Source organism: Mesocricetus auratus, unplaced genomic scaffold (genome assembly GCF_017639785.1).
Source record: "Mesocricetus auratus isolate SY011 unplaced genomic scaffold, BCM_Maur_2.0 Super-Scaffold_100025, whole genome shotgun sequence".
NCBI lineage: Eukaryota > Metazoa > Chordata > Mammalia > Rodentia > Cricetidae > Mesocricetus > Mesocricetus auratus.
In genome coordinates, this window is record NW_024429206.1 from 3,907,445 (window position 1) to 3,933,097 (window position 25,653).

Here is a 25,653-nt window from a genome sequence, read left to right on the forward strand (position 1 = left end):
ACTGAAAAATGCTGCATTATTCAGGACATTTGTCTCTCCTGAGACTAGTCAGTGGAACCAAATGCCAAGAGCCTTAAGTGACCGCAACCAATAGGTTCACACTCCCCCTGGTGGCTGCTCCTGGGTACTGCAGATGCCAAGTCCTGGGAGACCTAGCGTGGAACTTGCTGGGTGAGCCATTTGACCCTGGGTGACAGCCAGCAAACATCGCTCAGCAACACAAATGCTGACACATTCACAAGTGGATAAATTGTGGCCAACTCTTCACAAGGGTTACCGACTCTGCCGCGAACAGCTGACCTCTAGGACCCGGCGCACCTTGCTGGAGTCTCCGGCTTCCTGCTCCCAGTCTCTGAGAACCCCAGGAAGGTAGGGATTCCCACAGGTGTGACTGAACTCTGGGAGGAACGGCCTGTTTCACTTAGCAAAGGTCCTCGAGTCTCCTTTGTGTCATACGCGCTTCGGTTGCTAAGGATGCGTGGTTTTCCATGGATGAGCAGATTGTGCCCTGTGCCCCATCGGTGGACACATGGCTTACCCACGCTGGTAGGCTAATGTGAACAGCGCTGACTTCACCGTGAGTGTGCGAGCCCGGCTGAGCTCCACTTCTGGTTCTTGGGGTAGACACCTAGAACCCAGGGTAGCCCCCATTTTGACTTTCTTGGACACAGGCGACCCCATGCTGGGTTCTCACTAATGAGGCACACAGGTTTCCACAGAGCCCCCCTAGTGGGGTCGCACTCTGGCTTCAGGTGTTTCTTCCTGCACCAGCAGCTCAGCGTCTGGAAAGGTGACAGGGAGCGAACTTCATCAAGCGCCCTTAGGTGAGCAAGCCTCAGGAGAGAAGAGACCCGAGGCGAGCCTGCGGCTTAGGCTGCCACCTTCCAAGTGTGACCCGTCTTCTCAAACCCAGTCCCCAGGCCGGTCTCAGGAGACCCGCAGGACCCGGAAGCATTTGGTGCCTGCTCTTAACTGTCCCCCGGGCCTCTTCATCTCCCTCCCCTGCAGCACACGTGTGTCTACCTCACACTGCACACGTGTGCCTACCTCACACTACACGCGTGCACCTACCTCACACTACACACGTGTGCCTACCTCACACTACACGCATGCGCCTACCTCACACTGCACATACGAAGGGCGCTCGCTCCCTCTCCCTGCCCTCTCTCCTCTCTCTCTGTCTCTCTGTCTCTGTCTCTCTTTCTCTCTCTCCCCTCTCTCTCCCTGCATGTTCTCTCTTCCCTCGTCACAGGCGAGCTCCACAAACAGATGTGGAGATGCTGTGTGGTCTCTGCCTCCTGGATCTGACCCCTGAGTATGGCCAGGACCCCAAGACTCGCTTCCAGCTGTGAGCCTGGCAGGAGGATTGGGACACCTCCCCTGTGATGGCGCTGCCTGAGATGGGCACTCCTTCCTTCCTTCCTTCCTTCCTTTCTTCCTTCCTTGCTTCCTTCCTTCCCTCCTTCCTTCCTTTCTTCCTTCCTTGCTTCCTTGCTTCCTTCCTTGCTTCCTTCCTTCCTTCCTTCCTTCCTTGCTTCCTTCCTTCCTTCCTTCCTTCCTTCCTCCCTTCCTTCCTCCCTCCCTCCCTTCCTTCCTTTCTCGCAAACGCAGCCCCGATTGGGGGGGGGGTGAGACACCTGGCGGTGGTGTCGCTGCCACCTAGACGGGTCCACATAGTACAGGCTGAGGGGCCCGCGAAGACCCCAGACTTGTGACCCACAGCAAGGGCTTGAAACAGCATTGCCTCCTCTTTTGTAGACTGCATCATCTAAAGACCCCTTGCTGACCCGGCTCTGTCCCCTGGGGATTTCAATGCCCTTGGAGCACTGTGTGTGGAGGTGGGTGGCGGCGTTGGTGTGTGGGCTCTCGCCAATGCTCCTCCTTCCTGGAGCTCAATGTTATCCCGTGCTCATGCAGGGTCCCAGTGCCCAGCACAGGGTTTGGTTGACAGGAAACACTCAGTTGTCAACTAACATACCCTGCATAGTTACCATGGGACAGCACGCAAAAATGAGGTATGCTGTAGCCTGAATGACGCTGCAGAGTGTCACCTGCAGGCTCATGTGACGGAGCATTTGTCGCCTGGCTGGGAGCACTGATTGGGATGGAGCACTTGTCGCCTGGCTGGGAGCACTGATTGGGACGGAGCACTTGTCGCCTGGCTGGGAGCACTGATTGGGATGGAGCACTTGTCGCCTGGCTGGGAGCACTGATTGGGATGGAGCACTTGTTGCCTGGCTGGGAGCACTGATTGGGATGGAGCACTTGTCGCCTGGCTGGGAGCACTGAGTATGAAGGTCCTTGAACCTTTGAGTGAAGCCTCACTGGACAATGTATATCTTTGGGGGCGGGCCTTGAGGTTTCCTAGCCTGGTGCCGTTTCCCGTTCCCTCTCTGCTTCCTGAGTGCAGATGTATGTGACCCCACCCCCATTTCCCGTTCCCTCTCTGCTTCCTGAGTGCAGATGTATGTGGTCAGCCAGTCAGCCTAACTGGTCCCGCCCTCCCTTCTCCTCCAACCCCGCCATGCTGGACGGCGGCCCCTCCACTGTGAACCAGAACCAACCCTCTCCCCTACGGAATTGCTCCTTGAGACGGCATTTCATCCTCACAGTGTTGTTCACCGAGGTCATTAAGCAAATCCAAGCCTGGCCCCACGAAACTGAGGCCAGAGGCTCACGGTAGAGGATCAGCAGAAAGGGCCCTTCCTGGCCGCCGCCCAAGAGGCTTGTGTATCTCAGATGACAGTGACAGTGTGGGCATGTCCAGGCAGGCCCTGCTTCCCGGAGCCTTGCCCAGCTGTGGGACCTGCAGAGATGGTAGGGTGGGTCACTGGGTACCCCGCCCTTGAGGAGGTATTCACCCATGCTCTCAGGAGTCCACCAGCCACACATGTGGGAGGAGACAGACGCAGCCTCCTGGGCTCCGGGACCCTCCTTCCACGAGAGGCGGGGCGCCACAGCAGTGGCAGGGGTGCAGGCCAGCGCAGAGTCCCTTTCCAATCAGCTCCCGAGAGTGGCTCATGAGAGCCAGGCTTGGCCAATGCTACAGTCACCGGAGATGTAGGTCACCCATAGACGTCGACTTTGCCTTTGGCTCTGCCCATAGTTCGAGACTTGCAGCCGAGTCCACAGTCATGCCACAGTGCCTCCTGGGAAATCTCCAGACTCCTTGCATTGCACATCCATGGATGAGACCTGCACAGCAAGGCATGCTAACCCCTGAAGAGCCAGCCAGGGCTTGTGGGAGGGAGGACTTTTAAATTTAATCTAAGTTTTCGTTTCTTTTCTGGGTCTTAGGTACTCTAAACAGACGCTTGACCAGTGAGTTACTTCCCTAGCCTTTGTTTTGTTTTATGACGGGGTCTCACTCTAGTTCAGGTTGTTTTATGACGGGGTCTCACTCTAGTTCAGGTTGGCCTTGAACTCATGAGCTTGCTTCAGCTCTGTCCAAGGAGGAGCAGACAAGCATGTGCTGCGATGCCCAGTCTAAATGTCGGCTCTGCTCTTTCTGGTTTGCTTAGCCAGATGAAGTGAGTGATAACTTCATGAAGCGAGTTCACCAAGCCCTGCTGGCCTGAAGTCCTGCAGCCACTACCAGATGTGCGCTCCTCGGCTCGGCAGACAGCTGATGTGAACACTGTCTGTACCAGGCCTGTTCTGGGATCCGGCTGGAGTGGAGGCGGTGAGCAGGTTTCTGCTCTGTTCTCTCAGCAGCATTCAGCACCGAGGAGGATCTGATCCCCATCCTCCCGGAACAGAGGGGACACCTGGACAGCCCCCACGCAATCCCTGCAGTACCCAGAAGCGACCAGCAGATGGCAGTAGCACCCCAGGAGAGTTCTCTACACTCCTTTCAGGAACAAATGACTCCTCAGCCCTCTTGCCTCAGCCCGCGTGCATGCTGGGATCGCGGGCGTGGGCTGCCATGCTGGCTGCGGGGTGTTGTTCTGAAAGGTCCAGTAAGATCTACAGTTCACTTTGGCAAATTTGCTACTCGTTTTCTGACACAATCCCCGAGTGGCTCAGGAAGGCTGGGTCTATCCGTCTCACAGTTGAGGGTGCAGCCCACTGGGGTGTGGGAAAGCATGGTGGCAGGGGCGTGGCAGGGGCGTGGCAGGGGCGTGGCAGGGGTCTGACGAGGCAGCAGCATGTCACGCTTGGCCCACAGTCGGGAGGCAGAGACACAAAACCCCCTTTTTACTCAGCCCATGGATGGTGCCGCCACATCAAGGGTTCATGGTGACTGCGTCATCTCTCTAGATAAAGCCGCACGAATACATCCAGAGGTGTGTCTCCCAGGTGACAGCAATTCTGCTTGGATCCACAGAGGAGAGGTGACATCACAGTATGGCCAATGGGCTAATCCTCCACTTAGTTCATGCCTGAATTATTCGGGTGTTCATTTTGAACAGAGGAGAGCCATCCTAAGTCTCCAAGGTCCCAGTGGTCAAGACCATCTCGCCGCAGCATCCTGCAGCCAGCTTCGTGTGAAGGCAGGGTCTTGCTGCTACGCAGCTCAGGATGGCCCTGACCGTACAATCCTCCTGCCTCAGCAGAGCTGGGATTACCAGTGTACACCAACCACCACAGATGGTTCGGAAATCTTTTCTGTACAGGGTCCTCCAGTGACCCGGAGATACAGATTCCACCATCCTTCCTAGCTGTGACCAAAGAACCAACGAGTCACCTGCCACAGCTGCTCACCCAGTGGTGGAGACAGACTTTTCGGGATGGGAAGTTTGCACCCCTTGCCAACTGCTCACAGCTACAGACAAGTAAACAAGGCCCAGGCAACCCATTTGTCAAGCGTCTCACAAGGAGGACGTGGACAAAGCTATACAAGCTATGACTGGAGTCCCGTGATACTCTGGCCCTCGAGTTGGATCAGTTCCCGGGTTTTCAGCCTCTCGCCTCAGGCGACCACAAGCAGGAACTTTTCCTCTCCCCTCCCCCAGTGAGGCTGCTCCATCCCTCCCCCTCCCCCAAGGTTTTCCCCAGAGCATTCTAGCACCTGCTGTGACTTGTGAGCTCATTAGCCTGGGTGTCAGGCTCACTCAATCCTGCACCTGACAAGAGTCTCAATGGAGGAAGGCTCCAGGCTTGGGGATCTTTGGACTTCGGTGACCTGGGGGAGGGTGTCTTTGGAGAGAGTTAGCCTTCCCCATCTTCTCACCCCGGGTGAGCTTTGGTTGTAAGAATGGTGGTTTTGGGCACTCGGGTGTCACTGGGAGAGAACGGAGCTCATACCTAGGGCTCTGGAGGCTGCCCCCCTTCATCTGATGCTGCATGTCCCTCAGAGGTCCATGTGTGGAGGGCTTGTCCCCCAGGGTGCCACTGTGCGAGATAGGTTTCTCTGTGTAGCTTTGTAGACCAGGCTGGCCTCAAACTCAGAGATCCGCCTGCCTCTTCCTCCCGAGTGCTGGGATTAAAGGCATGGGCCACCACTGCCTGGCTCAGATGTTCTTTTAAAGGTGCTGGGACCCTTGGACCCAGATCTCTGTTTCACCACACACTCCGGCCAAGATGCGCATCAGACCAACTGTGCTTGGAATAGAACCTACAGACTGGGGTCTCAATGAACCCTTCTTCTTTCTAAATCAATCTGCCTCAAGTGTCTAGTTATAGTAATGCAGGCTACTGCACCCTGGGAATCTCAGCCTCTGTAATTTGCACATGTATGCATAGGCATACGCAAGCAGGATCTTGGTCATAAGCAGAGGAGAGGGGAAGACCTCTAGGACTTCATTTTCTCTCTATTTACCAGAAGTGACACACCTCAGATTTTTTTTCCTTCCAGCAACAGAGGAGTTGAGGTAGCAGTACGCTGCCCAAGGCAAGGCTCACAGCAGTGCCATTGAGCAGCCTCCCAGGACAGGGCCTCCCTGCTTTCCAGTGGCTTTGCCTGTCTGCTGGTGGGCCCTCTTGCTGCTGGAGTCCTCAGGGGTCAGGTCTAGCTGACAGGTCACAGAATGCATTTCCCCTGGAGGAGTAGCCAGGCCACCAGCTGTCTACTACCAGGGCTCTGCTGTCTCCTAGGCTCCTGAGACCCAGATGTGTTTTCTGGAGTCTCACTGCCTACATCCCCCAGTGAATCTCTCCCAGCCTACTCTTCTAAAGTCTCTGTATGGCCAACTGTTTGAATTTAAGTGTAAGCGTGTGCCTGTGTGTCTGTCACCAGTGTGGCCATCAGGGCAGAAGAGGGGGTCAGATTCCTTAGAGCTAAAGTTACAGGCATTCATGAGCCGCCAGACATGGGTACTGGGAACACAGCTGTTTTAAACTTCAGTGACATGCAAATCCCTCTACTGGGCCACACTGTCTTGGTCTGAGTCGCTGTGGACAGGACTCCTTGGGCTCATCAGAAGCCTGGCCTTGCAACTGAACTCTCTGTTAACTAGAGGGCGGCCAAGGCCTTTCTGAAACTTGCACCCTCCCCTCCCCCTCTCAGATAAGCTCAGCCTGTCTGAGAACTCTCAGTCCTGCTCCAGCCTCCCTAAAGGGCATGGACCACACTTGGCCTTAGGATATTCTCCTTATTCTCTCTCTCTCTCTCTCTCTCTCTCTCTCTCTCTCTCTCTCTCTCTCTCTCTCTCTCTCTCTCTCTCTCTCTCTCTCTCTCTCTCTCGTCCCTCTCTCCTTCTCTCTCTCTGTCCCTCTCTCCTTCTCTCTCTGTTTGTGTGTGTGTCCGTCTTTCTTTTTCTCCCCCTCTCTTTTTGCATGTATATGTGTTGTGCAAGCATATGCATGTTGGCATTGCGTGGGTGTACATGTGTGTGACTGTGCATGCACAGGTATGCATGTGTGTGCGGAGGCCAGAGGTTGATGTTGACACCGATGTCTTCCTGTACCACTTCCCACTGTCCTGAGGAGGCGTCTCTCTCTGAACTGGGAGTTCTGTCCACTAGTCTAACTAGAAGCTCAGCCTGGAATCCCTTGTCTCTGCCTCCTGAGGCATGTAGTTGATGCTGGGGGATTCAAACCCTGGCTCTCGAGCTTGAAAGGCAAGTGCTTCATCTGCAGAGCTGTCTCCCCGGCCCAGACACCCCCCTAACATGAAAACCAGAGAGAGGTGAGGGAAACCTGGCAGAGGGCTGACAGAGTTTCAGGGTTTACCTGAAAGTGTCAGCATAGGTGCCCTGTCAGTGCCAGCTGTCGTGGTGTGCAGGGGTATCAGCGCAAGCATGCAACGTGATGCCTCCCCAGGCTCCCCAGGGGGAGCAAGCCTGAAGCGATGGCCCCCATGTGAACCCAGGACTCACAGACACAGTGCGGCAGGCGAGATGTCCAGATGGGAGTCCCCGTCTCGCGGCTGTAGCAGGTGAGAAGGGAGCTCCCTTCGAGCACGAACCCGGGGCTGCAGGTGTACTGGATGGTGGTGCCCACCAGTAGCACCGGGTCGGAGATGAGGCGGGTGGAGTGCTCCACCTCCCCGGGGTCGGTGCAGTACATGACTGCGGGAGAAGAGACAGGGAGGCACAGTGACACCAAGGGTCACCAGGATCCGCCCGAGAATCTAGGAGGCCTCCCGAGTCAGCCCCTAGCCCTGTGAGGTCGCAGCACACAGCTTCACACTGGTGCCTGGAGAGCAGGTCAGGAGGGGAGAGAACTGAACTTTATTTCCCAGTGTGCCCCTAGACTGTCACCAGGTCCCAGACCCACACAAGGCACAGATCTTCACTGAGGAGGGTGGATGGGCGGGAGCATTGTGAGAAGAGTGAGCATGGGTGGGGAGCACTATGAGGAGGAGGGTGAGCACGATGTGTGTGAGCACAGTGTGTGGGGTGAGCACAGTGTGTGTGTGTGATCACAGTGTGTGTGTGATCACAGTGTGTGTGTGATCACTGTGTGTGTGTGATCACAGTGTGTGTGTGAGATCACAGTGTGTGTGTGAGATCACAGTGTGTGTGTGAGCACAGTGTGTGTGTGAGCACAGTGTGTGTGTGAGCACAGTGTGTGTGAGCACAGTGTTGAGGTGAGCAGAGTGTGTGTGTGAGCACAGTGTGTGTGTGATCACAGTGTGTGTGTGATCACAGTGTGTGTGTGATCACAGTGTGTGTGTGATCACAGTGTGTGTGAGATCACAGTGTGTGTGTGATCACAGTGTGTGTGTGATTACAGTGTGTGTGAGCACAGTGTGTGTGATCACAGTGTGTGTGTGAGATCACAGTGTGTGTGTGTGATCACAGTGTGTGTGTGATCACAGTGTGTGTGTGAGATCACAGTGTGTGTGTGTGATCACAGTGTGTGTGTGATCACAGTGTGTGTGTGATCACAGTGTGTGTGTGAGATCACAGTGTGTGTGTGAGCACAGTGTTGAGGTGAGCACAGTGTGTGTGTAAGCACAGTGTGTGTGTGATCAGTGTGTGTGTGATCACAGTGTGTGTGTGATCACAGTGTGTGTGTGAGATCACAGTGTGTGTGTGAGCACAGTGTTGAGGTGAGCACAGTGTGTGTGTAAGCACAGTGTGTGTGTGATCAGTGTGTGTGTGATCACAGTGTGTGTGTGATCACAGTGTGTGTGTAAGCACAGTGTTGAGGTGAGCACAGTGTGTGTGTGATCACAGTGTGTGTGTGAGCACAGTGTTGAGGTGAGCACAGTGTGTGTGTGAGCACAGTGTTGAGGTGAGCACAGTGTGTGTGTGAGCACAGTGTTGAGGTGAGCACAGTGTGTGGGCGATCACAGTGGGGAGGGAAGGGCTCAGTGTGAGCGTCTGTTCTATGAAATCCCGAGCAGTGGCCGGCGTGGGAGGAACAAGGGTTGCCCCGCTCTCTGTGATGCCTGACTCTAGGAAACAAGCGTCAATTGCACTTTAATTAGAAAATCAATACAGATGAAAGGGAAACAGTGAACTAATTAAAGAGGAAGGCAGTGAACACCTGAGTGATGGGGAGGACGTCCACCACCCTCAGTACGGACAGCTGACACACGTTCACAACTGTGGGATACCCTTCTGCCGCTATTTCTGCCTTAAAGCATCTGTCTGTCTATGCACCCAACTGTCAGTCCTCTGTCCATCTGACCATTAGCCATCTACCCATCCTTCCTATCTGTCCGTATATCTGTCCATCCATCCATCATCCATCTAGACATAGTTTTTATGTAGATACAGACACAGTCATATGACACATATATAGTTATATATACACACACACAATTATGTATATAATACATATTAGGTACCACATATACACAATTATGTATATTATACACACTGTATACTAAACATATGTCCTACAACTCCTTCTCATCTGCGTAAATATCCATCTAGGAATGCACACACATATCAATGGACAGATATGGGCAGGCATCTATAAATGGAGAGATGTGGAGAAATACCTGCATAGAAAATGTCAGTATTTACCTCTGCACAGACCAGGCCCATTTGTGTCTATAAACCCATCCATCTGTCTGTCTGTCCACTGCCTACCTGTGTCCTTATGAATGCGCTAGATCCCGCAGGTGTCACACATGTGTATGCGTCTGACTGTGGCTCTTCAGTAGGTCTTCCCATGTTGTGTGGTTGCTGTCTTCTTCCTTAGGTGGCCTGGTCCCTGCTCTGCCCCTTCCCCATCATCTTGGCCCTCTGCCAACACTCCTTATTATTGAGCTGTTCTGAATCTAATCTTCTGGTACAGGAACAATAAACTGTCACCTCAAGGTTGGGAGTTTGATGCAGGAGGTGGGTCTAAGCTTAGCTCCTTCCGTTGCTGAATGCCACCAGCAAGAAGCTAGAGGCTACTCCAAGTCTTATTCCCCTTTCACAACAGGGGGCACATGCTTGGCCCTGTGGTCCTGGGACAGCACCCTGGAGTCAGCAGGAAGGAGGCTGACTGCCTTCGGAGGGAGCTTAGAACTGGAGCAGGATGGCTTTGACTTGCTTTGCTTGGCTCTACAGACACCCTTTCACACAGACTGGACATGCTCTCACTTGCCAAGGTCCCTACAGTTCCTACCTTAAACAGGTAGGGTTGATTCCACGTGACGTGTGCCCTTGGGAGGGACTTTCCACCCAGTGACTTAGGGAGAAAATAAAATGACTCTTACTTTTTTCACAAAATGGGGGGTCACTGCTCCAACTCAGGTCCCACTGGCAGGTGAGGGTGTCGCTGCCCACGATGTCATAGCCTGGGTCGCACTGGTATGTGATCCGGGCTCCCCTGACAAGCTCTGTGTGGGAAGTGGTTTTCCAGCCGTTCTGGATCTCAGGCAAGTCTGAGCAGGAGTCGTTCCGTGACACCTCTTTAAAACAAAACATCTTCCTTAGGTTTTGCGAAAAGCAGTTTAAGGCTTACAGTCAGGCGCACTGTAGCTGCTACCTGAGCCTCTGGAGGATCAATTCATAGAAAGACCATAGCTTACCACGGAGTGAAAGGCACTGCTTGCAAATTTCTCAGCTCAAGCTGCACATTGCTGGAAAACATTTGCCACGACCTGGGACACCCAAAGGCATCACTGAGCTGGGACCCTCTCCTCCTCCTCCTCCTCCTCCCCCTCCTCCTCCCCCGTCACTGAGGCGGTCCAAACCCTACTCTCACTGTCCTTGTGTCAGACTGCACGGTGTGCAGATCCGAAACAGCTTTATATACTTTTAGGGACAGCAGTGGCCTCAACTATCTGAGGAAAGTCACCCTGAGAAGCCATCAGGGGCTTTCCCCAGGATTTCAGGACAGTTTTATTTGGAGAAAGGACCTCTCCCGGGTGTCTGAAGGAAGGGGACAGGGAAATTACTTCTGGAGTTTCCTGGACAAGAGCAGGGACCCTATTTTTAGGGCTTTGAAAAATCAGCCAAGCTGATTTGGGACTCAGCTGCACATGCCAGAAGATGAGTGGAAAGGGAGAAACAGCGGGCATTGCCAGCTTTCTCTGGCCACATGCCTTCAGACAGAAAGGCTTGCCCATCTGACCCTCAGTGGGAGCTGCCATGCCACACCCTGTGGAGGACTCTGTCTCCTCTGTGGCAGGAGTCACATCCAGAATTCACTTAGTTGGCACCATTCCCTGCCTGGGTGACCACGGCTGAGTTGCCTACACTTGCCATTCTTCAGTTTTCAGAGGCCACTACCAGGAAAATTGGAGATTCTGCTTTTTCCAAGAAGGCAGCCTGGAGGCACCAAACTGTTCATCCCCATTGGCCCTGTTAACTCTACAAGCAAGAAGACCCAGACAATCCCCCTCTATCTTCTCTCTATATACTCTCTCCTCCCTTCTCCTCTCTCCTCTCTCTCTCCTCCCTCTCCTCTCTCTCTATGCTCTCTCTCCCCCTCTCTACATTCTTCTCTACTTTCATGGAGTCTCATGTGGCCTGTGTCAGCTTTGAACTCACTATATATCTGAAGGTGACCTTGAACGTCTAATATTCCTGAGTGCTGGGGTCACAGCTGTACACCACCCTGGAATGGAACCCAAGGCTTCTATTTCCCTCTTTAAAAAAAGATAGCATGGAAAAATTTTTTAAAAAGCCACTATGCAGCCTTCATTTGCCTGGAATTTGCTATATAGACCAGGCTGGTCTTGAACTCACAGAAATCCATGTACATCTGTCTCCTGAGTGTTAGCTTTAAAAGTATAAACCATTGTGCCCGAGTCTCAGGATTTCGTGCCTGTCAAGTCAACACTCCGTTGACTGATCCAGAGCCTAGCCTGGTGTTTTCTCTTTTAAGGAAGCTGTGCAGATTCAGTCACGTTTGAGATACACATTCAACTTCACTGTCGTCATCTTCAGAACGAGGTCAGGAATCACACAACCTATCTACCCCACAAAGCAATGCGAGGGTTAACTAACATAGACATAGCCCTGATAAAAGTGTATGGATCCCTCTGTGTGTTTGCTTATGGGTCTATGAAGACCAGCGCTAGGGATCTGAAATCATGACTTCAGGTTCATGGTCAAGCTAGAACCAGGGCCCAACCAACCTCTGGGCAAAAGAAAGGCCTGGAAGTATCAAACATGTAGCACCGTGTGCCAGTTTCTTGTGTGTGGTGGACATCACCTATCAATCACTGTCTTTGAGCCGAGTGGAACCCTTCAGTCTTCAGGGGCCACCGTCCCATAGGTTCATTTACTGTCTCCTAACCGTGAGGAATGGACTCGTAACATGCATGACAGGACTTGCCAGTCCTGAACTGCCACAGGATGCTTGGCTTCAAGCATACAAGAACACTTTAAGACATTGCCAAAGAGCACTGGCCAGATGCTGGGTCACCTTGACCGGCTTGAATGGAGTCAGAGCTTTGCCACCCAGCTGATGCTGTTCTGAACGTTGCCTCCGACACCAGGGGATAAAGGAAGCTTAGGATGACTTCATCTTTCAGCAGGGAGGGAGGGGAGCTCTCTGGAGATATATGGGAGCCAAGCCACCAAAACCCCTTCCTCCAAGGTCGCCGATCAGAAGGGTATCCATCTGTGCCCTCGCACAAGAACTCAGGAGCAGCAGCAGTGACGTCCCCGGATGTTTGCAGCACAGTGAAGAAAAAGGGGTCCAAGAAACCGAACCCAGAGGACGGATGCCTTCCTTGCCTCTTGGAAAGGGTAACAGGCGCAGGGCAGACAAGGGCAAAGGTCGCTCACCAGCTGGGAAGCTCAGAGCAACCACATTATCTGACATGTGCCGGGCTCCTGGGGCGCCAGTGGTCAGAGGTATGGTTTGTCAACTTAGATACCAGGAGAAGCACAGGAAAGAAAGTTGGTGTTAAACAGAGGCCAGGCATTTCCCAGGCTGATGATGTGGAATGTTATCCAGGCCGAGGGGCTCTGTGGTAGAAATCAGGGGCTTGGCAGCGTGAGTCCTCTGTTTCCCTGCTGCATCCTGAAAATTAAGATGCCAAGCCAGTTCCTGGGAGGAGCCAGTTCAGACCGTAACCACCAGCTGAACCTTGTTACCAGGATGTGTGTGTCCCCACCATGCCAGATACTAGAAGTTCAGTTAGTCACCCCTGCACCCTCAGGTGCTCTGAGTATACCAAGAACATCAGAACATCATAGAAGAGCTGGGAATGGGGCTACTAGGATGTGATCTCTAGATCTGCCCTGATATACAAATTACCCACTCTCATGGATCCTGGGCCACTTCTACCATGATGGGACAGGGCTGAACCAGGGGCTCTGCTGGTTGCCCATGTCTCTCCAGGGCTGGGTAACCAGAATGTCACTGGATTCTACTTTCCTGTCTGCTGTGGATGGTGGTGGACCAAGGAGATGGTCCTGGAGGGATGTGGAGATGTGCTTGGAACCGAGACAGGCTGGGAAAGCAGAGTTGAGAGGATGGATGGGTGGAGGCAAGGGAAGAAGAGGCCACCTGTAAAACAGGAAAGCTGTCCCGTTTCCTGGAAAAGGACATTTCTGGGGCTGTTGGTTATGGTGGTGATAGTGATGGTGGTGGTGGTGGTGTGGTGGTGATGGTGGTGGTGGTGGTGGTGATATTGATGATGATGATGGCAATGGTAGCAGTAATGAATGTGGTCATAGTATTGGTGGTGTTGTATCTGTGGTACTGGTGGTTGTATAGGTTGTGATAGTTGTAGCTTAGGGGCTATATTTGGTGATTGTTGTTGTGTGAGTGGTGATGGTTACTGTAGTTGTGGTTTTGTGGGTTGTGGGGAGAGTGGTGGTGATGGGAATGGGGTCTTGGTGATGGTAGAGGATGGTGGTGGTGGTGGTAGGGTGGGGCTGTTGTTGGTCGTGGCAATGGGGGGGATAGTGGTGGTGGTGATGGAGGGTGAGATGTGAACTGGCCTTGAATCTGATCATGTGCTGCTTTTTTTGCTTTGTTTTATGAAGAATTCATCAGTCACACTGAGGACCAAGGAAGATGGACCCTGCTTGTGTGCCCAGGCCCTCAGGCATGTGAAGGAGGACAGGCAGAGCAGCCCTGTGCAGTGACTGAGGAGGGGTATCCTCAGGAAGAGCTGATGCAGGTCAGGATACAGGGAGCAGATGAGATTTGAGAAATTGCAAACAGAGGGAAGTGGGAGTGTGCCGTGGAGTCACGGCTGACATCCAAGGAAACAGGACGAGCCTTAGCATTGTGAGGCCTCATTTGCTAAGTGTTCACATTCCTCAGTGTTTCCACTTTGCTCATAGGAGGGTGCTCAGAGTGACTCTCTGACTCGTGCAAGGTCACACAACTCTCCACTCGGTGCTAGGATATAAACCCTGGTCCTCATGGCTAGAGGGCCCATGCGCTTAAACCCACATGCAACAACTATGTCAGTGCATTAACAGGTCCACCAGTCACAAAGCATCCACACAGACAGACCCACAGGAGACCACTGCGCACAATGTCCCTCCAACACAAACAAGATTGATGGGTTGAAATACCTACCTATATAGTTCATGATAAATCCCTGGCCCTTGCCAAAGATGAGGCCAGCGGGGTCCGAGTGGAACTGGATGGTGAGGTCCGGTGTGGAGGAGTATAGCTTCTGAGGGCTGCTGTTGCCAAAGTACTGACCCAGGACATGGGGCACAACCTCATCACCATCATAGATGGTCAGGATGTCACTGTTGCTCAGGTTCAGGCTTGATGGGCAGAGAGAAGAGGAGGGAATCACTGCAGGCTCCTGTCTGTCTGCATAAACACCAAGTCACCTCTTCGGGGACACAGAATTCCTTCAGACATGCCATGTGTCAGGCCCCAGGCTAGGAAGCAGGGCTGAGGTAGACCAGATGGCAAATGGGACCAGGACACATTGCTCCCTCCAATCAACACAGCAACCAGATCTATAGACGGCTGGGTTCTGGAAGAGAGCTTGTGAAATGTGAAGGCAGGGTTTAAATGAGTCCGCAAGACCCAAGATAAACGATAAACAGTTATTTATTAGGAAAGCACTCACACAAATAACAGTAAATAACCACTGTAGTCTTCCTGCTCTTGAAGATGCAGTCTCTGCCCTTCCGATGCTCTCACCACAACCCAAGAGAGTGAGCCAGCCCCTCCTCCACCTTATAAGGGGTCACATCTGCACACCTGAAGCCATGCCCCTAGTTTGTGGCCACCATGGTAAGTTCACTTGCAAAGCAAGATGCCACTACAGAAATGGCTCCTCCCATTTGGTTCTTACTGTGAAGCCAAATCATGCACATAAACGGTCAGGCTTCCCTGTAACATTAACAACACTGTTTATGGTACAGTGGTGTGCTGGGCATGGGGCTACATGCTGGGCATATGACATGGATCTGTCCCTCTTCTGCAATGCAGAAGATGCTGAGCAAAGGTGGTGAGGTCATCTGAAGCTAACGTTGTCCTCCAGACCCTGCTGACCACAGCCTGCCTGCTCCCAGTAGAAAAACAAATACCTTCTTATTAGTCCCTAAATCAGCACAATTCTCCACTGTGTGCAGCGGCAGTGAGTTGGAGCGTCTTATGCTGGAACTGTGCTCAAGCCCGTTATTATGACCCTTAGTAAGGGATGACACAAAGATCTGAATGCAGGACAAGGTCTTGCCACTCACACCGAGGATGGGGGTGGATGGTTAATGATGCAAAGGGCAGGTCCAAGACAAATCTGCTGCATCTGCCTGACCCTAGCTTGCTTGTACCATGTCCAGCCTCTGGGTCTAGCTTGGGTCATACACCCTTACGCTTGTCAATCCTGCTGTTTCTGCCTGACCCTAGCTTGCCTGTACCAAGTCAAACCTCTGGTCTTGTCAATCCTGCTGCGTCTGCCTGATCCTAGCTTGCTTGTACCAGGTCAAACCTCTGGGCTTAGTCTGGGTCTCATATCCATGATCTTGTCCAGCCTACTGAGTCTACCTGACCCTAGCTTGCTCTTGCCAACCTCTGGGCCTAGCCTGCTCTTGCCAAGCCTATTGAATCTACCTGACCCTTTCCCACCTGTACCCTTCCCTTCACCAGACCTAGCCAGACTCTTACATTTGTGCACCAGGACAGTCTACAGAGTCCCTCCTGTGCCCTTCCCAACATCCAGGCTTGGGTCTGGTAGCCCATCCTGTGTACTAGTTTATCATGCTGAGATCTTAGTGCTCTCCAATTCCCAGGCATCATATCCAACCTCCAGACCTAGCATGGGTCACATTTCCTGTGCTCCAGTTCAGTAAGGTGAGTCACTAGATGCTAACCCACACTTGCTATATCCAACCTCCAAACTTAGCCCAGGATGCACATCCCATGCACTGGTTCAGTATGGTGAGTTTTCAGAACCTAGGCAGCTTGCCTGCCTGCACCACCCCAAACCTTAAGCCTATTGTGCAGCTGGTATGTCAGCTTAGGCAGGTGTGTGCCCAAGACCCCACCCATGCCACCCTCACACTCCTTACCAGAGCTCAGGTAGCAAAGCCTAAATAGACCCAACCATTTGTCCCATTGCATGCTTTCTTGATCACCCCTTAATTGGAATCACCTTCATCCCTACAATCAGAATTACCACCAGTCAACTGAAGGTGTTGCCTACCAACTCCTCATGTCTGATTGATTGAAATCAATCAAGCTTGGGCAACAAAAACAAAAATCTACAAACAAACAAAAACAAGTCTGCTCTCCATAGAAGCTGCCTAGAATCTCACTTCAGACACATAACCAACGGATGTCTGTGTGTCTAGGTCTTAGCACAAAAAAATATGAAGGGCCGGTATAGTATGTCACAGTCACTATTCCCCCTCCCTCCCATCAACCATAGAATCGTTCTCCAGTAAGAATAACCAGGATGAACTCCAGGGCACAGAATTTACAAGAGCAATCACAAAATTTAATCACAGAACTCAAAGAATCTAAAGAAACAAATACACAGTTTAATGAATTTGAAATGATTACCAATGACTGTGATGTCCAAGGAAGTACAAACATACCACCTCATGAAACGATGAAGACAATTTAGGATTGGAAGCCCAAGTTGAATAAAGAGATTGAAATAATGGAAAGAATCCAGCTGAAGTAATTGAAAAACTCATTCACCTAATTAGAAAATTTGGTGGAAAGCCCTATAAACAGAAAGAAGCAAATAGAAGACAGTTATCAGGACTTGAAGATAAGTTGAGATATTAGGTGACTCAGGCAAAGAACATTAACAAGTTTAAAAGCAGTCAAAAGACATTTGCAGGAACTTCAAGACACTGCAAAAAGACAAAATGTTGGAATTATCTGTATAGATGAAGAGGAATCCCAGGATAATGACATAGACTAGATATCCAACAACATCACAGAAGAAACCTTCCCCAAACACCACACACACACACACACACACACACACACACACACACACACACACACACGCACGCACGCACACACACTCAAGAAACACAGAGTATCAAATAGACAGGACTAGAAAAGGAACTCCCCACAGCATAGCATAAACACTAAAAATATGGAACAAAGAGAGGTTATTGAAAACTTGAAGAGAAAAATCACAAGTCACACTTATAAAGGGAAACCCAGAAAAAAATAGATTTCTCAATGGGAGCATTAAAAGCCAGAATGGCCTGGAGCAGTGTACTTCAAATTCTGAATGATCACAGATGCCAGCCTTGGCTACTGTACCTAGCAAAGCAATCTGACATAGCTGAAGGAGGGGAAAAAACTTTCCAAGATGGTATGAACAGGCTAAAATAATTCATGTCCACCAAACCCACTCTACAAGGAATACTGGAAGCAATACTTTGAACTGAACAGAAGAAGAAGCATAGCCAAGACACTGTGGAAAGGAAATAAAAGTATAATTATTGAAATAGGAAATAGAACTAAGAACACACACACACACACAGAGAGAAAGAGAGAGAGAGAGAGAGAGAGAGAGAGAGAGGCAGCACCAGTACATACCTTTCTTCCCCTCCACCCCATCTATTTTTTTTTTAAGAAAAGAAAGGTCTCATAATGTAGCCCTGGCTGGCCTTGAGCTCACAGAGATTATCTGTCTCTTCTTCCAGAGTAATAGAATTAAAGGTGTGTGCCACCATACCCAGGGACTTATACCTTTCAGTAATAACTTTAAACATTAATGGCTTCAACTCCCTAATCAAAAGATACAAGTTGGGCAAATGCGTTAAGTGTCTTCTCAGCTCTACAAGACACTTAGCTTGCCTTCAAAGGCCGGAACCGCCTTAAAGTGAAAGGGAGGACAAAAGTACTCCAAGCAAATGGGACTAGAAAAATAAGCAGGTGTTCCTATTTTACAAGATAGATTTCAAGCCGAAACACATCAGGAGAGATAAAGAAGGCCACTTAATTGAATTAAAGGAATTAACCAAGAAGACATTACTTCCCTTCATTTCACAGAAATTGTGCTCCTGGACTTAAAGAGACAGATTAGCTTCAACTTGGTAATTAATTAATAAGTGAGTGATTAACACCCCACTTTCTCCAATAGACAGGGCATATCAACAAAAAATACACAGAGAAACTTCGGAATTAAATAACATCATAGTTAGGTGGACCCAACAGTTACCTACAGAACATTCCGTTTAAACACTGAAGAATATATATTCTACTCAGCAGGCAAACAAAATCTCTCTAAAATAGACCACGTCATGGTATAGAAAACAAATTTAGCAAATTGAGGGAAAGAACAATAACACTGTGTTATTCTGTCTGACCACAATGCTACAAAAGTTAAAGTCAATGGCAAATGAATCGGTAGTAAAAGCCCATGGAAATTAAACTGCACATTACTGAGTGATGGATGGGTTGAAGAAGAAAAAGAATTTAAACCTTCCTGGAATTAAACGAAAATGAAAACACAACACAACAAAACCTCTGGGACACATTGAAAACAGTCTTAGGAGAAAAGTTTTTAGCTCCAAGTGCTTAAATTAAAAAAAAAATCAGAAAGAACTAAAGAATGACTTAATGATGCAGCTTAAGAATTTGGAGAAACAGGAACAAACCAAACCCAAATCCAGGAGATGGGAAGAAACTAATGACACAGAAACAGAGAAAACAGTAGAAAGAATCATTGACTCTAAGAGCTGGTGCTTTGAGAAGATAAATGACCCTTGATCTAACTAACCAAAAGGAAGGAAGGAAGGAAGGAAGGAAGGAAGGGAGGGAGGGAGGGAGGGAGGAAGGAAGGAAGGCCTCAAATCAACAGAATCAGAAATGAAGGGAAACATTACAACAGACACCAAAGAAATTCAACTGCAACAGGGAAACATTACAACAGACACCAAAGAAATTCAAATTTCTATAGGAGGATAACATTAAAAACCCATACTCCATTGAGTTAGAAAATCTACAAGAAATGGATGAATTTCTATGTTCATTCAAACTACCAAAGTTAAGCCAAGAAGAGATCAACAACCTAAACAACCAAAGAGGAAGTAAAAACAGAGATGAAAAGCCTTCTGGCTAAAAATAAAGAAGTCCAGGCCCAGATGGGTTCAGTGTGGGATTTTACCTGATGTCCAGAAAGGATCTGTAAGCCATATTTCTTGTTAAAAAACAAACAGCAAATAGACAAGCAAAAAACCCCAGAAGGAATACCCCCCAACTCCTTCTATGAAGCCATTGCCACTCTAATTCTAAAAATATGTAAGGACACGACAAAACAGAGAAAGCTACAGGCCAATATTCCTGATGAACATAGATATAAAATATCTTCAAACTGAATACTGGCAAATATTAAAGAAAAGAACATACACCATGATCAAGTTGGCTTAGTCTATGAGATATAGGAATGACTCAACATAAATATATCAATAAATGTAGTAGATCACACAAATGACCTAAATACAAAACTCACACAATCATCCAAATAGATATAGAAGAGAACCTAGACAAAACCCGACATGCCTTCATGATAAAGTCCTAGAGAGACTAGCTAAATGCTATGTATGACAAATGACCACCGACATCATCCTAAATGGAGAAAACACTAAGCGAATTCACTAACACCAGGAATGAGACAGGGCTGTCCATGATCCTCACTGTTTTCAATATAATGCTTGAACTACCAACCAGTGCAATAAGACAAGAGAAGGAAATTAAAGGGATACAATTAGGAAAAGTCAAATTATCCCTATTTTTAGATGTTAAATATTATATATAAAAGGTCCCAAAAATTCCATCAGAAAGTTTCTAGAAAGAAAAAAAGAAATGAACACTTTCAGCAAAGTGTCAGGGTATGGAATCAACGTATAAAATCAGCAAGCTTACCTATGTGCTGATAACACAGGTTTTGAGAAAGAAACCATGGAAACACTCCCATTCACAATAGCCTCAAAAACATCAAGGGATAAACCTAATCGAGGAGTTGAAAAACTTCTATAATGAACTCTTGTCTCCGATAAAAGAGATTGAGGAAGAGTCTAGAAAAAAAAGGCATTTTGTGCTTAATATCTGAATCCCACTTTACCAAAAGAAATTTACAAATTCCTTGCAATCTCACTCGAAATTCCCATGACATGCTTCACAGAAATAGAAGCAAAAATCCTAAAATTTATGTGGAACCACGAAGAACCTCAAATAGCCAAAGCAGTCTTGAGCAGAGAGAACAGTCTTGGAAGGAGGGCTATTCCAGATCTGAAGTGACACTGAGGACCGAGGTGATGGTTAGGGATGACAGGGAGGTCAGAGGTCACAGAAACCTGTGCTCGCCATAAGGCTCCTTCCTGCCTCCCTCCCCCCTCCTTCTCTCCCTCCCTCCCTTCCTTTTGGGATGTGTCACCCCTGAACTACCTCTATAGATCAGGCTGGCAGCAAACTCACAGGGATCTGCCTGCCTCTGCCACCACATCCCAGTGCTGGAATTAAAAGTGCAGGTAGTGTCCTTACTTTGCCTGAGGCTTCTTTTCCTTGTCATTCACTCTCTCCTCCTTTTCACTATCATTTCCCAGGCACCTAATCTGTGTCTGTACACAGCAGCCACACAGTCCGGGAGCAGGGTAGGAGATGAGGTCAGTGGTAGTACACAGAGAAGAACATCAACTACACATGGCCTACCCCAGAAGCCTCTTTCCAAGGCTCCAAGAAGAGAGTCTCTCTGCTTCCTGCTGCTCCCATGGGTCTCCTTGCTGAGACAGGAACCCACCTGTGCCACAAGCAAGTGATTTCTTCTTCCCTGGGGAAGTCTCAGCTGTCCTGTACAGCAGGGAGAGCCAACCAGTGCAGGGGCCGTGCTGAGCACCAAGGGGCCGTGCTGAGCACCAAGGCTCCGCACCTGCTCTGCTCATGGGAGGTCATCCTCCGTGTCAATCCACACTCCGGGCCTTCTCAACTTTACTTTCTCTGTAACCGCGGGACCGAGGTGGCTGCACAGGGCACAATTCTGGGGCGGCCTTCCCTTCCTGGGAAACGGAGGTAGCTTTCTGTGCAAGCCCCACGCTTCAACACCAACCATGGCATCGCTCATGCCACTGGGAACCCAGCGAGCATGGAGGGAGTCGGAATCCGGAGGAACGCAGCCAGACTGCACTCAGACTACACTGCGGAGGGAGCCAGGAGCCTGGAGCCTCTCGGCCCTTGACACTTTCCCTCCCTTCCAGGGTGCACAGTGTAGGTCACGGGTGCAAAGGGTCTTCCTGGCGCCTCATAGCGACGCAACTAATGTGCCTGGCTGAGAAAGCCCTGGTGCTGCACGCCATAGGCGACCAGTCAATGGAGCTTTTCTTCTAACCTTGCTGTACACTAGCCTACAGCTCCAAGCCCACCCAGGGTCTATCCAGGCCTGCCCTCACCCCCTCTATAATCCCCGGCCCGCCCTCTGGTAGGTCCTGCCTTTTCTCCCTCAAGCCCCTCCCATCTCTCCTGGCAGGTCCTTCCCTCCCTCTACAGGTCCCACCCTCCCTATACAAGCCCCGCCCCAAGACTCCGCCCACCATCCTAAGGACCCTCCGGTAGGTCACACCCTCCCTTGGACCACGCCCTATCCCGTCAAATCTTTCCCTCCCTCCACAGCAGGCAAAGCCCTTTCTCCCGGAAATTCACCTCCTAGGCCATAGCAAACGGAAGGACTGGAGACTCCCAGAGCATTCCACATTCTGAGCCCTCATTGTGCAGAGAACCCATTTGGTTCTAAGACCAGGACAAAGGCGGTCCGCCGCACCAGAGCTGGGGCAATGTAGGAAAGGAGGTGACTGAGGGACCCAGAGAATGGATGGGTGGGATCATTGAAGGAGCACACCCTGCCCTCAGGAGGTGAAGGGGCTATGGAGTCCCAAGGTCAAGGTTACCCCAGCTGGAACACTAGGGGCAGGCGTGCCACCATCTTCCCCCAGAGAGAAGGGACCAGGCCTTTGGGGCTCTCTGCACTCCCTGCTCAAGACGAGGCTGATTTCCTGACACCCCGCGAAAGGCGGTACAGGCCTCCTGTGACCAAGAAGAGGGCCGTGTGTGACTTCAGGGTGAGGTGGCCAGAGATAGTCTCCAGGGAGCAGGAGGTACAGAGAGAGGACCTGCCCCAACCTGGCCTGCACCCCCTTAACAGGGTCCACGACTCAAGCCGTTGCTCCTCAGTGGGCAGCATCAGCCTCAAGCAAAAGAATAGCAGCCGCAGCGATTTCCAGGGGTCCCAAGGATCCCTCTCCTGCGTCCCAGAAGCCCTGACAGCCTCTCCTCACATGAGGATTCTCAACAGCTACCTGAGGCCAGAGCAGATGACCCGGCTGGAGAGGAGGGTGAGGAGGAGGACCGTGCTGGCCATGAGCCAGCTAGAGCAGGAGATGCAAGCCGCTAAATTCCGCAGGGCAATGCTGCTGACGGACTCTAGGGAGCTGCAGGATGAAAAGGCATTCGAGGAAGCAGAAAACAAGCCCCTCCTGGAGTACCTGAGGAAGAGAAACCAGAAAACTCAGGAGAAATATGACTTCCTGTGGAAAGAGTACATCCAGCAGTGTCAGGAGATCAAGGACAGGAAGAAAGAGCTGGTCTGCACCTTCACCTCCCGCACGGCCGACCTCCAGAAGCAGCTGGCTCAGGGCAAGAGGATGAAGGCCAGCTTGAAGAAGAAGCTGAAGGCCCTGGCTCCCGTTGCACAGATAAAAGAGAACCAGGACCGGGAGAAAGAGGCCTTAGAGCTAGAGGAAGCCAGCATTCTAGCTAACATCCCCTTCATGGACCAAGAGCCACACTTCCAGTTCCTGAAGGAAAGGGCTGCCCTGGAGAAGCAAGTAGAGGAGCTGAACCTGCTGGAGTCAGGAGAGGACATCACCAGGGAGCTGAAGAAGAAGGCCAAGGCCTTAGAGGCTATGGCCAAACAGGCTCACAAGGACTTCTGTCAGGGTGTCAACACCGAGAATAGGCGACTGCGAACACAGTTCCGGCAGCTGGATCAGGAATTCCGTAAGCTGGAAGCCAGAAGGGAGAAGCTGGAGCAGAGAAAGCAGCTGTGGAAGGAGCAGCAGTGGTACCTGGAGGCTCTGGCCCGGGGGAGGCAGCGCCTGCAGCAGCGGGAATACCGCCCCCCCAAACCATAGGCTGCTCCCCACCCAACCCGGGGCCATCTCCTGGGTGCCAGGCTGAGAACCAATCCTAAGTGAGAGCTGCCATGTCCCAGGAAGCAGACTGGAGCTGGAGTTGGGAGTAGCACACCAGAAATGAAGATGCTCTCAGGATAATGCAAAGTACCAAGGGGATGGAGGGCTGAGCTTCTCAGAGGGGCAGAGGGGTCCTGGCTTGGTCCCTTCACAGCAGCCCAAAGGGCTATCCTAATGGAAAGTTTCACAGCATTCGGAAAGCTTTGCTCTTTAGACTCTGTACCTTCCATGACAACAAGTTCCCTGCTGTGGTGTAGACTTTGGTGCTCAACCCTGCTCTAATGTGGACTTCATGACAACAGACGCGTTTGTAATAGGCACCTTCCACACAGTCACCCATCTCACAGTGGTGGGACTGGTGTCTTAGGTGGGTGCTGCGAGTTATTTGGGGAATGGGTTCTTTGCATTTGTGTGTGACTGAGGCTGGATTGGTCTGCAGAGCGGTGGGCTGTGATGTGGTGTGTGGCACTGGGTTTGGGCCGTGTGCACCTGTGTGACAAAATATAGACAGCTCTCTCAGTCCTGGGCATTGCTGCAGGCAAAAAGCCTCAGCATTACATTGTAGAAGTTTAACGTTTACTTAGCTTTAAAATGAACTCATTTAAAACTGTGCTGAAAATGAATTGCTGAATGGCTTACAGATTTAACTTGCATGTGAAATGCTTTGTTCTTAAACATTGTTATTGAAAAAAATTAAAAGCCTACCTATTATTGTTCAAAGTAAAAGTCTGTTTTGTCATTACCCAAACACACAGCTCCTTCCTGTCATGTAGAACCCGCAACTGTGGGAGACTTGGAATGAAAGCTGTTTGCACTCTTGAAGATGCGCCATGCAGGACTGTTCAGGGTCCACCTGCTCCCTCACCCAACACTTTCAGGAGCCGCTGATGTGTTTGGAACTCAAGAGCTCTACCCAAAAGACTTTGCCTGGCTCCTTCCTATTGGAAACAGGTGACAGGAGTCCAGGACCTACCTCCTGAGGCAATTGCAAAGGGAGACACAGAGCTCTGTTAGGATGGACCAGCTGGGGATGGTGCTCAGGAAGCTGGTGGACATGATGAGGGTAATATGACTAAGCCCTTGGGAGGGAAGATGGGGAGAAGTTGACTTCATGTGGCAGGGATGGGGATGGGCGATCCTTACAGAGTCTGTTTGTGCCTTTGAACTCGGGGTCATGTGGATGCATTGTCTCTTCAACAAAGATGCAAACAGCCCATGAGAAGGTTCTCTTACTGAGATCCAGAGTGAAGCGAGGTCAGGACATGAAGAATTTCGTTTGCCAGTGCTTCCAGCCAGGCTCTCGGAATAGAATTCTCCCCATTGCCAGCAGAGGGCAGTGTTCAAGCTTCTCACCCCAGCCAGGTCTGGAGCCTGGGAATAGGGGACACACCTGAGGGTTTTGTTTGTTTTTGGTTTTGTCTTTGTTTTTTGAGACAGGGTTTTTCTGTGTAGTTTTGGAGCCTATCCTAGCACTTGTTCTGTAGACCAGGCTGGCCTCAAACTCACAGAGATCCTCTTGTGCTGGGATTTAAGGACTGCACCACCACCAACTGGCCCTCAATGATGTGTGTAACTATGCAGGTGGAGTTTGCCTTCCCTAGCGTGCACAGGAAGGAATGGTGATCCAGCCATCCCGTCTCCCTTTATTCCTTCCAGACAAGCATTGGATCCTTATGTAGACACCATGCCCTTGAAAGGTTGTCCAAGAGACATTTGCAAGATGACTTAGGCAGGCAAACATACAGAAAACTTGCAGAGCTTATGCAGTTATTTAAATGTGAATTACATATGTGCATACACATGATTCATCCGTCAGTCTGCTGATTTCAGTGGAGAGGCAAGTCCATTTATACACAGCCTCTAGGCATTTAAAAGGCAACTGGCAATAGACTGAAAATAACAAAAAGCAGCCCCCGCAGAATAGCCCGTTTCTTAGTCCATTCTCCAGCGAGGTCCGGAGTGGGGTCCTGGCCACTTCTGTTTTGTCAAGCATCCTCTGCAGTGAACTTTCTGAGGTCCTAGTCTGCCTCTGACCTTTCCCAGTGTGTCAGTTTTTTTTTGTTGTTGTTGTGATCACATCCTGACAAGAAGCTACTTAAGCAAGGATGGGTACCTCTTTTGTCTCATGGGTTAAGAGGGGACAAGGTCCATCTTGACCAGGAAGCATGGCAGCAGAGGCCGGTATCATCTAGTCACAGGGAGTCTGTGCTCAGGAAGCAGAGTGTGGACAGGA

At 50.5% G+C, this 25,653-nt stretch overlaps 1 protein-coding gene and 1 pseudogene across 4 annotated transcripts in view; one reads left to right on the top strand and one right to left on the bottom strand.

Annotated features, from left to right (window-relative positions):
- The window catches only part of Sez6l (seizure related 6 homolog like), a 161,809-nt gene that overhangs the window by 10,717 nt on the left and 125,439 nt on the right, over positions 1 to 25,653 (bottom strand). For 3 of the 4 annotated variants that reach the window (XM_005078916.4, XM_005078915.4, XM_013119783.3), the window contains exons 10-12: positions 14,323 to 14,519; positions 10,046 to 10,240; positions 7,260 to 7,451 (exon numbers count right to left, since the gene is read on the bottom strand). In XM_005078916.4, coding sequence (XP_005078973.1) covers positions 7,260 to 7,451; positions 10,046 to 10,240; positions 14,323 to 14,519 — 584 coding nt within the window. The remainder of the gene's footprint in view (positions 1 to 7,259; positions 7,452 to 10,045; positions 10,241 to 14,322; positions 14,520 to 25,653) is intronic. The other variant, XM_040731683.1, reaches the window with a different exon arrangement.
- Positions 64 to 24,140, top strand: LOC106021843 (annotated as a pseudogene).